At 41.3% G+C, this 14,961-nt stretch overlaps 1 protein-coding gene across 1 annotated transcript in view; it reads left to right on the plus strand.

Annotated features, from left to right (window-relative positions):
- The window catches only part of LOC124789394 (lysosomal alpha-glucosidase-like), a 127,853-nt gene that overhangs the window by 46,015 nt on the left and 66,877 nt on the right, over positions 1-14,961 (plus strand). Inside the window, exons 6-10 of the mRNA XM_047256730.1 lie at positions 4,450-4,519; positions 5,854-5,958; positions 6,036-6,173; positions 7,326-7,442; positions 7,540-7,742. Coding sequence (XP_047112686.1) covers positions 4,450-4,519; positions 5,854-5,958; positions 6,036-6,173; positions 7,326-7,442; positions 7,540-7,742 — 633 coding nt within the window. The remainder of the gene's footprint in view (positions 1-4,449; positions 4,520-5,853; positions 5,959-6,035; positions 6,174-7,325; positions 7,443-7,539; positions 7,743-14,961) is intronic.

The raw sequence follows: 14,961 nt of genomic DNA on the forward strand, positions 1-14,961 counted from the left end.
GAACCTTGGCTCACCATCATACCCCAAATCCCTCAACATGCAAATGAACCTTACACCTGCAGAAAGAACCACAGCCCACCATCTAAAACCTGATGCTGACCTCATAATCCTACCTTGTTTCACAACGCAAGGATTACCTGGCAGAAGGACACTGCCGGCTGTCAGATACATCCACCTACATACCTTGCCACAGTGACCCCATTCCAGTCCCTCCTCAAATCCTTAGGCCCTTCCCAGAACCTCCCCCCAGAGTACATCTCCCTCCTCACCCCTACCACGACCCACACTCCTACTTTGTATGTGCTTCCTGAAGTCCATAAACACAACCATCCATGACGCCTCATTGTGGCCAGTTACTGTGCTCCCACAGAGAGAATTTCTGCTCTCGTAGAACACCACCTTCAGCCTATTAACAGGAACATACCCTCCCATATAAAAGATTCCAACTATTTCCTTCACTGAATCTCCTCAGTTCCTGTCCCTTTACCACACATAGCCCTGCTCGTCACTATTGACTCAATGCCTGTGGTCTTACTGCTATTAAACGCTACCTTTCCCAACACCCTGCAGATTCCAAACCATCCAACTCCTTCCTGGTTGCCATGACCAACTATATTCTCAGCCACAATTACTTCTCCTTTGGAAGCATTACCTACAAACAAATCTGGGGTACGCCTATGGGCACCCGCATGGCTCCATCCTACGCCAAGCTATTCTTGGGCCATCTAGAGAAATCCTTCCTAAACCCCTCACCTTGTTTGGATTCGTTGATGACATCTTTGCGATCTGGATAAAGGATGAGGATACCCTATCCACATTCCTCCAGAAACTCAACAGCTTCTCACTCATTCACTTAACCTGGTCCTACTCAACGCAACGAGCCACCTTTCTAGATGTTGTCCTCCACTTCACAAGTGGCTACATCACTACCTCTGTCTGTATCAAACCTACTAACTACCAGCAATACGTCCACTTTGACAGCTGCCACCCATTCCATACCGTGAATCCCTTCCATACAGCCCTGCCACCTGTTTTCGTTACATCTGCAATGACGAGCGGTCCCTCTTGAAATATACTGAGGGTCTCACTGAGGCTGTTACAGCACCGTGATTATCCTCCCAGCCTTGTACAAAAACAAATCTCCCGTTCCTTATCTTTCCAGTCACCCACCACCTCCCAAAGTCTTATCCTCTGGCCACAAAGGAGCATTTCCCTCATAACTCAGTACCATTCAGGAGTGGAGCAACTGAATTACATTCTCTGCCAGTTTTTTTATTACCTCTCTTAGGGCCCTGAAATGAGAAATGTCCTGCCCACTATCCTTCCCACCTCCTTCCCCCTCCCACCTCCCCACCCCCACAGTGGTACTCCATTCTCCACCAAACCTACATAATATACTCTTCCATCCCTACGGAACCCCTGCTCCCAACCCCTTACCTCATGGCTGCTCATATCCCTCTAATAGACCTGGATGCAAGACCTGTCCCATACATCCTCTCACCATCACCTACTCCAGTCCAGTCGCTAACATCAACTATCCCCTCAAAGGCAGGGCTACCTGTAAAGCCAGTCATGTGATCTACAAGCTAAGCTGCAACCACTGTGCTGCATTCTATGTGGGCATGACAACCAACAAGCTTTCTGTCAGAGTGAATGACCACCAACAAACTGTGACCAAGAAACAAGAGGACCACCGTGTCGCTGAGCACACTGCCCAACACAACATTCTTCATTTCAGTGACTGCTTCATAGCCTGTGCCATATGAATCCTTCCCACCAACACCAACTTTTCTGAACTTTGCAGGTGGGAACTATCCCTTCTCTCTGTCCTACGTTCCCATAACCCTCCTGGCTTCAACCTTCATCAGTCATTGTGCTCACCCATCTAACCCCTTCCCTGTTCTCATTCCAGCACTACACATCCCTCTATTCCATCCACACATATTTTACTTCTTTCCTTTTCTGCTAATTTTTTTCATTTAAACAGTATTTTATCAAAGATCAGTAATTAAGGATTTATATATGCAATGAAAATGGCATTTTGTGTGTGTATTTAATTAGAAAAAAGATGATCTGCATTTTTCATAAAAATGACAGATAACATTAATTACACTCCTGGAAATGGAAAAAAGAACACATTGACACCGGTGTGTCAGACCCACCATACTTGCTCCGGACACTGCGAGAGGGCTGTACAAGCAATGATCACACGCACGGCACAGCGGACACACCAGGAACCGCGATGTTGGCCGTCGAATGGCGCTAGCTGCGCAGCATTTGTGCACCGCCGCCGTCAGTGTCAGCCAGTTTGCCGTGGCATACGGAGCTCCATCGCAGTCTTTAACACTGGTAGCATGCCGCGACAGCGTGGACGTGAACCGTATGTGCATTTGACGGACTTTGAGCGAGGGCGTATAGTGGGCCTGCGGGAGGCCGGGTGGACGTACCGCCGAATTGCTCAACACGTGGGGCGTGAGGTCTCCACAGTACATCGATGTTGTCGCCAGTGGTCGGCGGAAGGTGCACGTGCCCGTCGACCTGGGACCAGACCGCAGCGACGCACGGATGCACGCCAAGACCGTAGGATCCTACGCAGTGCCGTAGGGGACCGCACCGCCACTTCCCAGCAAATTAGGGACACTGTTGCTCCTGGGGTACCGGCGAGGACCATTCGCAACCGTCTCCATGAAGCTGGGCTACGGTCCCGCACACCGTTAGGCCGTCTTCCGCTCACGCCCCAACATCGTGCAGCCCGCCTCCAGTGGTGTCGCGACAGGCGTGAATGGAGGGACGAATGGAGATGTGTCGTCTTCAGCGATGAGAGTCGCTTCTGCCTTGGTGCCAATGATGGTCGTATGCGTGTTTGGCGCCGTGCAGGTGAGCGCCACAATCAGGACTGCATACGACCGAGGCACACAGGGCCAACACCTGGCATCATGGTGTGGGGAGCGATCTCCTACACTGGCCGTACACCACTGGTGATCGTCGAGGGGACACTGAATAGTGCACGGTACATCCAAACCGTCATCGAACCCATCGTTCTACCATTCCTAGACCGGCAAGGGAACTTGCTGTTCCAACAGGACAATGCACGTCCGCATGTATCCCGTGCCACCCAACGTGCTCTAGAAGGTGTAAGTCAACTACCCTGGCCAGCAAGATCTCCGGATCTGTCCCCCATTGAGCATGTTTGGGACAGGATGAAGCGTCGTCTCACGCGGTCTGCACGTCCAGCACGAACTCTGGTCCAACTGAGGCGCCAGGTGGAAATGGCATGGCAAGCCGTTCCACAGGACTACATCCAGCATCTCTACGATCGTCTCCATGGGAGAATAGCAGCCTGCATTGCTGCGAAAGGTACACTGTACACTGTACTAGTGCCGACATTGTGCATGCTCTGTTGCCTGTGTCTATGTGCCTGTGGTTCTGTCAGTGTGATCATGTGATGTATCTGACCCCAGGAATGTGTCAATAAAGTTTCCCCTTCCTGGGACAATGAATTCACGGTGTTCTTATTTCAATTTCCAGGAGTGTAGTATATATTTGATGAGTTTTACATTTAAATGACATAGGTATTTGAACTAAATGAAGGGAAGAAAAAAAAAAAACAAAACAGATAAAATGAGATTCTAACCAGCGATCATCAGTCTCATGCCATACCATTTTTCCCCCATCTTTATATATTTCACACATCATAGAATCTTATGTTTAAAAATTTTCATTGGTTGGGAATCAAATGGAAGACATCCACATGGCAGTCAAGCATTCTACCAGAGAGCCATGCGACCTCCAGGAAAATCGAGCTAGCCTTAAGGACACTCAGGAAACTTTAAAGTCGATTTTGTCGATAATTTTTGACAGTTGTATTGAACTGTTATGACTCTCCCCCTCAGTCAGAAGACACTTATTAGTCTATCATGTCTGTTCTCTTTATCTCTGCATGACTACCCTAAATAACTTCATCCATCCACCTGTAACTAACAGCCCCCCCTTTCCCTTTCCTTTCCTTCTTCCTTCAATTACCAGATTAACTATTCCTTGATACCTCAGGATATTTACTATCTGTTTATCACTTCTTCCAGTCAAGTTGTCCATCAGAGCTCTTGATTCAGTTCAATACCTCTTTGTCAGTTATCCAGTCTTATATCTAAACATTTAAATAATGCATTGTTTTAGAATAGAATACAGTACTTTTCTTTTAACATGTTCTACAGTAACTTACCGCTAAGTTTTAGCCTTCAAGAAGCATCATGTTTTTATTTCAACTTTTTGTGTTGCTTCAGAGTAAAAAGTTCTACTATATTTGTTATATAAACTAAATAAAATATCTGGAAGATAATCGTGTTTATTAATTAAACTTAAGTGAAATACATAAATGTCATATTATGTAAAAAAAAACAACTAAAAGGGAGAGAAATGTTGATAATTCTTGTGCATTTTTGGTTGCAGATTTGGCTACAAAACACTAAATTATACAAAGGAGATACTGAAGAAAACACAGGCAGCTGGTATCCCAATAGTATGTATAATTAATTTGTAACTTTAAATTGAAAATATGCTCTTGGAACTCATTTAATTCATCCATATACATATGCCATAAAAATCAGTATATACTGTGTGTGTGTGTGTGTGTGTGTGTGTGTGTGTGTGTTTTTCCCCACATCTCCTATACCAGTGGACTGACTTCAACCAAACTTGGTAGACATATTCCTTTCTGTCAGACAACAATCGCTGTGGGGGTAAGAACCACCTACCTATCATAGTTTAGGATATATGATGTCATAAACAATGAGATATGTGAAAAACTGCCGTATCATGCGTGACATTCAGATTTATTACTTTAGTTCTACTAACTCTATTCACAATAAATTTTGTGGACAGTATCCTCATGTGCCACTATACACACCTACAAAATTAGATCATGGCACCACACACAGTTCAGGAGAATGATGACATAAACATTGGGATGCATGAAAAACTGCCACATTATGCGTCACATGTAAACTTAATAGTTCTTTGCTGCTGAATCTATTCACAACATATTTTCAAACAGTATCCGCATAAGCTGCTGAATGTATGCATACACATATATTGCTCTACCACACATAGTTCAAGAGATATGACGTCATAAGCACAGAGAGATGTGAAAAAATGCCACATCAGTGTTTTAACACATTTACTCTTTACTGCTAAGACACTTCTTCAGTCGTGTCAATTAAGGAAATCACTGACACCTGGAAACACATTTGGCAGCTTTCAATTGCGAAGTGCAAACAGCTATAGGCAAAAACAATAACCATCTATAGAGATATGAAGAGGTGTTGCCATTGAGGCGTTTACAAAATCACATTGGTAGACATGTGAAGCAGCTGCATCCAGCATACAGAAACTGTCTGGGATCATCTCACACCAAGTCTACTGCAGGAGTACGTATAAGGTTTTGTTTATAATAAAAAATTGGCAGAATGAACACCTAGGCAATGCTGTGCTTGTCAGCTAGTTGCACTATAAAATGCAATTTGATTATATGAGATAATATTAGGTAGTTATTAGAAGTTGTATATGATCTTTAGTGTGTTTGTTCCTTTGGCTTTGTCACTGTTATGCTTCTTCTTAAATTACTACTTTTATTTATGTTTAAGTACCTCATTCTAGTAACTGCTTGTATTTGGTGTTTTAACAAATCTTTGCTGGGTTTCTTCCTTTGGCTTTGTTAATGTTGTGCATCTATTTAAATTACTTTTTTTTATTTATATGTAAAAACCTCATTCTAGTAACTGCTTCTGTTTGATGGTTGTACCCTGACAAGTGTTGTGCTTTTCAACACATCCTGTTTCTCTTCTCCTGCCTTAGGATGTGCAGTGGCTGGATCTGGATTACATGAATGACAGTAATGACTTCACTTATGACAAAGAAAGGTTTGCAGGCCTGCCTAAGTTTGTTGAAGAATTACATGAGGTGAGCATACCCGTGTTTCTGTAGGTAGTTGTTCTCATTTATTAATGTTGGTTAATATATATTTTATTTGTTACCAGGCAAACATGCATTTTGTACCATTAATCGACCCAGGAATAAGTGCAGGGCAGGTGCCTGGTACATATGCTCCTTATGATATGGGTCTTCAGATGGGCATTTTTGTTAAAAATTCCTCAGGGAAACCATTTGTTGGAAAAGTAAGTCATTAATACTCATAAGTACAAAAGTAGAAAATGAAAACTGTATTAAGATAAATGAAATTCATCTACTTAGCTTATGTAGTGAACCTGAAGCACTGGTACATGAGAGATCCTTCATGTATTCATGACAGGAGTCTGTGCTGAAGCAAAAGCTTTATTGTCAAAACATGGAAACTCAAGATTGTGAAATTATTTACCAGTGATCTTTCAGCTAGCACATGAAGCAACGCTGCAGGTACCAAATGCAGAGTGACAACGAGGGGAAAGTGTCAATAGTGTCAATATATTTCCTTTCTTGAGATGCTCTAATGGTGTGAACTATTCATGATGTAAAGTCACAGCTGCTAAATAAACATTGGAAAAACCATCCAAGAATTTGATTGATGTTAAATTCATGTTTTTAATTCATTTTGATGTTTGTGCTTAAGCTGTGTTAATACTAGTGTTGACCCCAATAAAAAATGCATTACAAATATCAAATTTCAAGGAATATTTCTAAAAATATATAATTTAAAAATTTTAGTGGTGGCTATGTCACAAGCACCCTGTCTTATTTTGTGTTCTGTTGTGTGTCTGTAATAAAGTAGGCAGTAGTACGAGTACTAACTAAAAACAGATGCCCTCATTTAATTTGAGTAACTTGAAAAAACAAAAGGATTCAGTAAGGCAATGATACTGTAATTTTGTGCATTATCATTGATAAGACAAGTAATAAACAACATACTGACTTAGACTTTTAATTCTTGAGTAACTGTCTTTGTTTGAAACTTACTGACAGATAAAAACTGTAGCGAACAGGGACTGAGCCCCAGAACTTTCCTGTTTGCAGCTAACTCTCTTACTGAGTGAGCTATCTGGACACTTTAAAGGTTCTCTCTCTGCAAGGGATGCAGGAAAATGTCCGTAAAGTTTGGAAGGTAAGAGGGAGATATTGGGAGAAGTAACGTTGTGAGGCCAGGTCATACATTGTTTGTGGATAGCTCACTCAGAGAGAGCATTACCTACGAAAGGCAAGGTTCCGGATTCTAGTCTCAGGTGGGCACACAGTTCTAATCTACCAGGAAGTTTCGAAGCAGCACACATTCCACTGCAGAGTGAAAGATTGATTCTGTCTTTCTTTCTTTTATTTGGCTTTCTTTATGAGAACAGGTGTGGAATCGAGTTTCAACCGTGTGGCCAGACTTCACCAACCCGATGACTACTACTTACTGGTTGAAACAACTTCAAAACATGCATGACTTATTCCCCTATGATGGTGCTTGGATTGTAAGTATTTTAACAGTTTTGTTATCTTTGACCTATCTTACCCTAACAGCTCTGGTTTTGTTTACATGACTGCAGTTAATTTCTTTTTAATTTATAGGATATGAATGAGCCGTCTAACTTCTATTCTGGGACAGCCGCAGGGTGCCCTCTCAACAACCTGGACTATCCTCCATACTTGCCTGTTCTAGAAGGCGGAAATCTTTTCTATCACACCTTGTGTATGTCTGCCAAGCAGTATTATGGCAACCACTATAATTTGCACAACTTGTATGGCCTAACAGAAGCAATTGCAACAAATTTGTAAGTTGAATAACAAATTACCTCTTATATCTTATATACAGGGTGTTACAAAAAGGTACAGCCAAACTTTCAGGAAACGTTCCTCACACACAAAGAAAGAAAATATGTTATGTGGACATATGTCCGGAAATGCTTACTTTCCATGTTAGAGCTCATTTTATTACTTGTCTTCAAATCATATTAATCATGGAATGGAAACACACAGCAACAGAACGTACCAGCGTGACTTCAAACACTTTGTTACAGGAAATGTTCAAAATGACCTCCGTTAGCGAGGATACATGCATCCACCCTCCATCACATGGAATCGCTGATGCAGCCCTGGAGAATAGCGTATTGTATCAGAGCCGTCCGCAATACGAGCACGAAGAGTCTCTACATTTGGTACCAGGGTTGCGTAGACAAGAGCTTTCAAATGCCCCCATAAATGAAAGTCAAGAGGGTTGAGGTCAGGAGAGCGTGGAGGCCATGGAATTGGTCCGCCTCTACCAATCCATTGGTCACCGAATCTGTTGTTGAGAAGTGTAAGAACACTTCGACAGAAATGTGCAGGAGCTCTATCGTGCATGAACCACATGTTGTGTTGTACTTGTAAAGGCACATGTTCTAGCAGCACAGGTAGAGTATCCCGTATGAAATCATGATAACGTGCTCCGTTGAGCGTAGGTGGAAGAACAAACTAAAATGAGCTCTAACATGGAAATTAAGCGTTTCCGGACACATGTCCACATAGCATCTTTTCTTTATTTGTGTGTGAGGAATGTTTCCTGAAAGTTTGGCTGTACCTTTTTGTAACACCCTGTATAGGTGGCATACCTTACGCCGGCCGTGGTAGCCGAGCGGTTCTAGGCGCTACAGTCTGGAACCGCATGATCGCTACAGTCGCAGGTTCGAATCCTGCCTCGGGCATGGATGTGTGTGATGTCCCTAGGTTAGTTAGGTTTAAGTAGTTCTAAGTTCTAGGGGACTGATGACCTTAGAAGTTAAGTCCCATAGTGCTCAGATCCATTTGAACCATTTTGGCATACCTTATGTTTTTCATTTACTTTAAGTTATGAAAATAATTATTGTAAAACAGTAAAGCAATTTTGGTTATACTGTTTTCACAGGTCACCATAGTTAATGTGCATGAATCACAATAATCTAACTGTGTTTCATTTATATTAAATGAGTGGGCTAATTTTGTGTGTGTATGGGGGAGAAGGCAAATACTTACTGCTTCCATAGCTTACCTATGCTATAAATGCCCCCTGGGTCATTCTAAATGGTGATCACCCCAGGTAGCAACAGTGTTAATGCCTCTGGCTGTGCAGCTCCCAAGGAATGCTGCATTGTCAACTTGGCTGAATGTGCATAAACAGCAGCTGTGATATGGACAGCTGCAATAGCAAAAGTTTAACCTACCTCCTACCTTGCTACAGTCTGGTTCATTGTGCACTGCAAATCATTTTATGATAAATTTATTAATGGTGCCTAACAAATATGAGATACACTTTACAGAATGGAATGTCTATTCAGTCTTTCCCACCCTTAATGACATGAAGAAAAAGCAGTGGCACTGATTCCAGCTCTGCAGAATGGATTCTATAATAAAATGCACCTGAAAGAACACATTACACTTTCTGTTGTCTCCTACTTTTTTAGCAAAACAACAAAAGAATCAATTGTAAAATATGAGCAACAGGATGAAAAGCATTTTAAGTGATGCTATGTTGTAGTCAGAATAGCGAGATAAGTAAAATAAAATTTTGATTATGGAACAGATTATGCACTGAACTACTTTCTACTGCACAGACAGCTTGATAAGAAAGCAAAGGTTCCATGAAAACTACAGAATAAATTTACATCGTATTCACATACAGTTTTATTCAGGTGTTTCCCTGTCATTGCCTTCAGAAGTGGAGTCAGTGGATGTGGGTGCCAAACTGACAATTAATGAATCTATTATTCTAACATCTTTTTTCTGGGAATCTTCTTCTTGAAGTTTGTCAGTGTGACTTATGTGAGCTTCCCAATAAGCAACAGCGATTTTGTCTATTGCTTAGTGGGTTAATCTTTCAGTGTCTGCCACATATCTCATCGCCTGTGTCCACACCAGTTCTGTTGGATTATAATCGCAATGATAAGGAGATACTCGTATCACCCTGTGATCATGTTACAGAGCTGTGGGATCAATTTCGTATTTTTTACCACTGCCTTTTGAAATATTAACAAGCTTCAACAACTCCAATATGTTGTATATTATTACTTCACAGTCATGAAAGAATATCACTTTTTCTTCTGTTTGTAGCAGGAGGCCTGTCAATAATAGCAGAGTGATAAATTACTATGTCCATAACAGGGACAGAGCCTGGATGCAAATAAGGCACCAACTGATTCTGAAATCATTCTCGAAATGTTACTCCATTAGTTTTGGAGGGATAGTCAGAGTTTGTTTTCGATTTTGATACGAATACAAGTTTACTTTCAGATACAAATCCAGGCATGACGTATTATAAGACACCCTCCTTTACCTGCTGGAACATTCAAGCTGCATGGCCCCTTTGTTGTTTGTCAAATAAAATTTGTAGTTTGGTTTTGATTTACCCAGGTCTTGCCAAGTAATATATAGTTGACATTGCTTTCCATCTGACTTCATGCACAGCTCTTAGAAACATCATTCTAGCAGCAGCAGCACCACTTCGCTCCATTAAAAATTCCCCATCTGTCATCAGGTTTTACATGTTTAAATATTATGTTCTTCAATATTCTCTGGATTGACCTCGCATTTGCTTCAAACCTAGTTTCTTGCATAACAGTGAGCAATTTCCCTGCCATCGGGGAACTTGCCCCTTCTGTAGAATTAAAAAATCTTTCAATGCAAAAGATCTCGATTGAAGTTGTCGATTCTTGGTACCCACTTTAGCATGCTATGTTTCTTCCCTGGGGACTGAAATTCCACATCTCCAGTTGCCTGCTGTGACAGCTTAGCTTCCTGCATAATTTGTCTCACAGTTTGTGCACCAGTATCGCCCTAGGACACTGCAGTGTGTTCCTGCACTTTGGCAACCTCGTAGATTGGCTTGCCTGAATCTGCCTCAAGTTTGAAGAACGAGTAGACTTTAAAAATAAGGTCCCTTGCCTGTTTGTTAGACGTTTGGCACCTTCTAGGTGTTTCAGCCGTTATGAGAAAACTCGCAGAATATCACAGAAACCAGTCACTCGTAGTTTTGCACACATACGATGGAAGTTCACGAAACACAGGACGCGGAAACCGAATGAGCGCTGATTGTCTAGCTGCACAGCTGTCTACTGCACATCCCCAGCCCAGAGGCCATCAACACTGTCACAGATTTAGATTAGATTGGATTAATTATTCATTCCATAAACCCACAAAAGAGGGGATCCTCCTGGGTATGGAACATGTCAGATAAACACATTACAAAAATGTAATTAGAAAAACTTGAGTTTCATTAATTTTAATGATCCTCAGTCAATAAAAAGTAAAATTATGTACATTAATTAAAATTAAACTTGTAGTATTTACAGATCTAATACTTACATTAACAGTACGCACCATCAAAGATTGTTGCCGAGAACATCAAAGACACACTCGACTGAAATATCCAAATAAGTTGGCAGTAGCAGAGCACTGTTTGTCCGAGAAACACGAGATGGATTATGAGCATACCAAGATCCTGGTTCAGACCTCTAAATATTGGGACAGCGTTATAATGGAGGCTATCGAAATTCGCTCCAGGGAAGATCTTATCAACTGAGACTGTGGCTACAATCTCAGCAAGGCTTGGGACCCGACATTGAATGTAATTAAGAAGACTCTCAGCAAGAAGTATGAACTGGTGACCAGGGCGGACATAGCAAGCACATCGATGCTACGACAGATTCTGGGCGCGGATGGCGAAGAGAGCGGGGGGAGGGGATTTAAATCGGCCGCCCGCCCTCAGGAGCTCAGTTTGTCAGCGCACCTGACAATGGCGACGTGTCTGATCGCCGAAATATTGTGTCCGTTGGACACTATGAACCGGCAGTATACCCGTGGACTGTTCGAGCAGTGACAGTATAGTTTGCAGGGGTTGAGTTCTTTTACACAAATCTTGTGCTCTTTTGGCTATGGTATATGCCAATTCATTTCCCCTGATTACCACATTGTGTGCTACCCAACAAAACTGCACAACCTTTCCTAGTACCTTCGAATGGAAGAGACCATCCTGAATGCTTTACACTGATTTCTCCACTGAGTGACCTGCATAGGACGCGGTGAATTAGACCAGGTGTGGAATTTTTCCACACAAATGTGGGTAGTGGGGGTACATGATGGAAAGAAGGAGGCAGGCTAGGGATGTCCTTTCTACCACTCAACACCTCCCCTATGTGGTTGAGTAGCAATCTATCCAATTCATTTTGTGTGTTCATTTTGTATGCGTAACCTGAGGGCACAGTTGTGAAAAATAGAGCAGCCAACCTTGTCCCATCAGTGTGCACTAGTGCATAAATGCATACTTACTTTAAATATCATAAAACTGGCTATTAAAAATGTAACTGTGATGAGGGACATTATGAACTCTGTCAAATTCAAAAACAACTTGGACCTTATCAATAACCATGATGGAAATATATTCCAAGCAGAGATTGAAACTGGTCAATTTTGCCAGTCCTCTATAACCATCAGCTCTGGAAGTGTTTCTGTGACCCCTTCTTGACTGGGTAGTGGATAATTGTGATTTGTTAAAAGTGTAGATTTTGTTTTAATTGTCCAGAGTGTGAGGCTGCTAGAAATCTCTGTGAAGATGCATCAACCACAAGGTGTTCTATGCATCAATGAGGCGGCAGAAAACATGGGGTAACTGCTGCACCACACTTGTGCGGGTGTTAGCAAAATATTCAAGTAGTTTCTATCTCCTTGTCTGATTAAATGCAATTTTTATCCCTGGAGCTTGCCTGCTGATTTTTTGGGTATCTCTCTGAATCTGTTTGTGGGAAATATGTCAAATTTGGGGAAAATCAGCTGTTTTGAACAGGAGACTTCTAGAATTACAGTTGAATTATCAGAACATAAAGGAATTACAGACATTGGCTACAAGCGGTCATTGATGTAAATCAATGGGGAAAGCTGAAAATTTGTGCCGGAACGGGATTCAAATCTGGGTCTCCTCCTTACTAGTCAAATGCACTGACCACTGTGCCATCTGTACTCAGTGGTCATTGCAACTGTACGGACTACCCTATCACACCTCCCACCAGGCCCAATTTCTCAACTTATGCACACGCTACAGATGTAGTGCCACTTGCCCGTATACTAATTACTCACAGCATTTTGTCGATTCCCATAAGAGTTCGAGGCTGGTGAGCATCTGCACTGAAGAGATCATTGCCTGTCCTCGACTTAATTATATATTTATGCGGTGTCAGTTCTTTTGGACAGGTGCAGTGGTCAGTGCATCTGCCTAGTAAGCAGGAGGCCCACATTCAAACCCGGGCCCGGCACAAACTTTCAACTTACGCATTAAATTTATATCAATGCCCACTCACAGCCAATGTCTGCGATTCATTTGTGTCTTGACTCATGGTGGCTGCTGGATCAAAACAGTGTCTTCTTTTGGATGTGTCTGAAAGAACAGTCACCACATTTATATAACTTAATGTATGTTTACAGAACATATTATAGATATCCTCTTTGAAGTAATCAATGCACTGTGCATACATTGTATGTTTCTTGATGCGCTACATCCTGTCAAGGATATTCAGCTCTTTCAGAATCTCCACATTCATGTTTTCCTCCAGGAAATAGTTGGAAATTCTTGTGTGTTTTACATGTACACTGATGAGGGACTGCTCAAATTTTTTGAAAACCATTTAAGGTCAGTTGTCAGAAAGGACTCCAAATGCTACCTCAACCTGGGTCAAGTAAAATTCCTCTAAGTTTGTCAGCCAGAATTTGTGTGTTGATCTGTATGATGGGATGCAATTTTATGTACTTCATGAACTAACCTGTAAAGATTTGCATCCACTTCACTATGGGCAGGGGTGTATGGTTCCATCAAGTGAATTTGTTCTTGTATTATGATGTTTACATCCTAAGCATCTGACAGCAATTGAGTAGCTCAGAGGAAGAAGAGTCCATCCAGTCGACAGTCTGAAATGAGTTGCACACACGGCATATGTACTGACTCCATTTGTAATCCAGTCACTTAATATCATGTTTGCATTGAGGGGAAGTTTCTTTTGTAATACACGGTTCAGTTTTTCCACACATGACTGGAAAAGGGCCCATTCTAACTCAGAGTATTTACAACATTGTTGTAGCAATTGAAATATTTCTGCTCACAGTTAAGATGAAAACTGATTGTAATTTTCAGTTAAAAAATTGCAAAGCTTTCTGTACTGTACATGCAAATGACAGAAAGTTTTTGGAACAAAAAATGATTCATTGACATACAAATACTTCTTTTGATGAATCAGAGGTGACAACAATTTTTGATCAAAGCATATCATTCTTGTTTGCTGCAGAAGCCCTGGGGTTGCTTTTGAATTATCCATTTCTAATGTAAGTCACGTTTCCTTAACTTTTTGAAATCACTTTTCAGTACGTAGGAAGTGGTTTTTCCTTCTTTGTCAAAACTTATGGTATAATTGCAGTTTATAATCCAAGTAATTTCTCTGCAAGATACACAGTAAATTTTTGTTACAAAACCTTCCACATTTGTCTTTCACTCTTCATAATTTAACACTTGGATAATCATGCTTCCAGTAGATACAGTTCTTTAAAATTAACAACTTTTTATGAAAATTATATGAATTGTGACATTAACAATGCAATGTTTAACATATCCTAATTATTGTTTGACTTTGTTAACCACTTCATCATGGAATTATGAGTATAAATAAAAGAAAAATTACAGAGAAATGATCATTGAAAAGTGCCTGTGAGGTAATACAGGGACTGAAAGGTGAACTATGAAAAACATCTTTTGTGTTCTTTACTATTTGCATGTGTTGTATCCTACAATGTGTGAGTCTCGGTTTGTTATATTAAACAGTGAAAGACAGTTTCAGGATTTTCAGCAGCAGCCGTAGTCTGGCTGATTTTCCAAATGTTCAAAGTGAATGTAATTAGTGATCTTCATAGTGGGAACAAATCTAGAAAACAAAACGTGAAATCTATGGATGGAACAAACTGGAGAATAAAATTTTGTGCAGTTATGGAAAGGAATTCATTTCT

The sequence above is a fragment of the Schistocerca piceifrons genome, chromosome 3 (assembly GCF_021461385.2).
Source record: "Schistocerca piceifrons isolate TAMUIC-IGC-003096 chromosome 3, iqSchPice1.1, whole genome shotgun sequence".
Classification (NCBI taxonomy): domain Eukaryota; kingdom Metazoa; phylum Arthropoda; class Insecta; order Orthoptera; family Acrididae; genus Schistocerca; species Schistocerca piceifrons.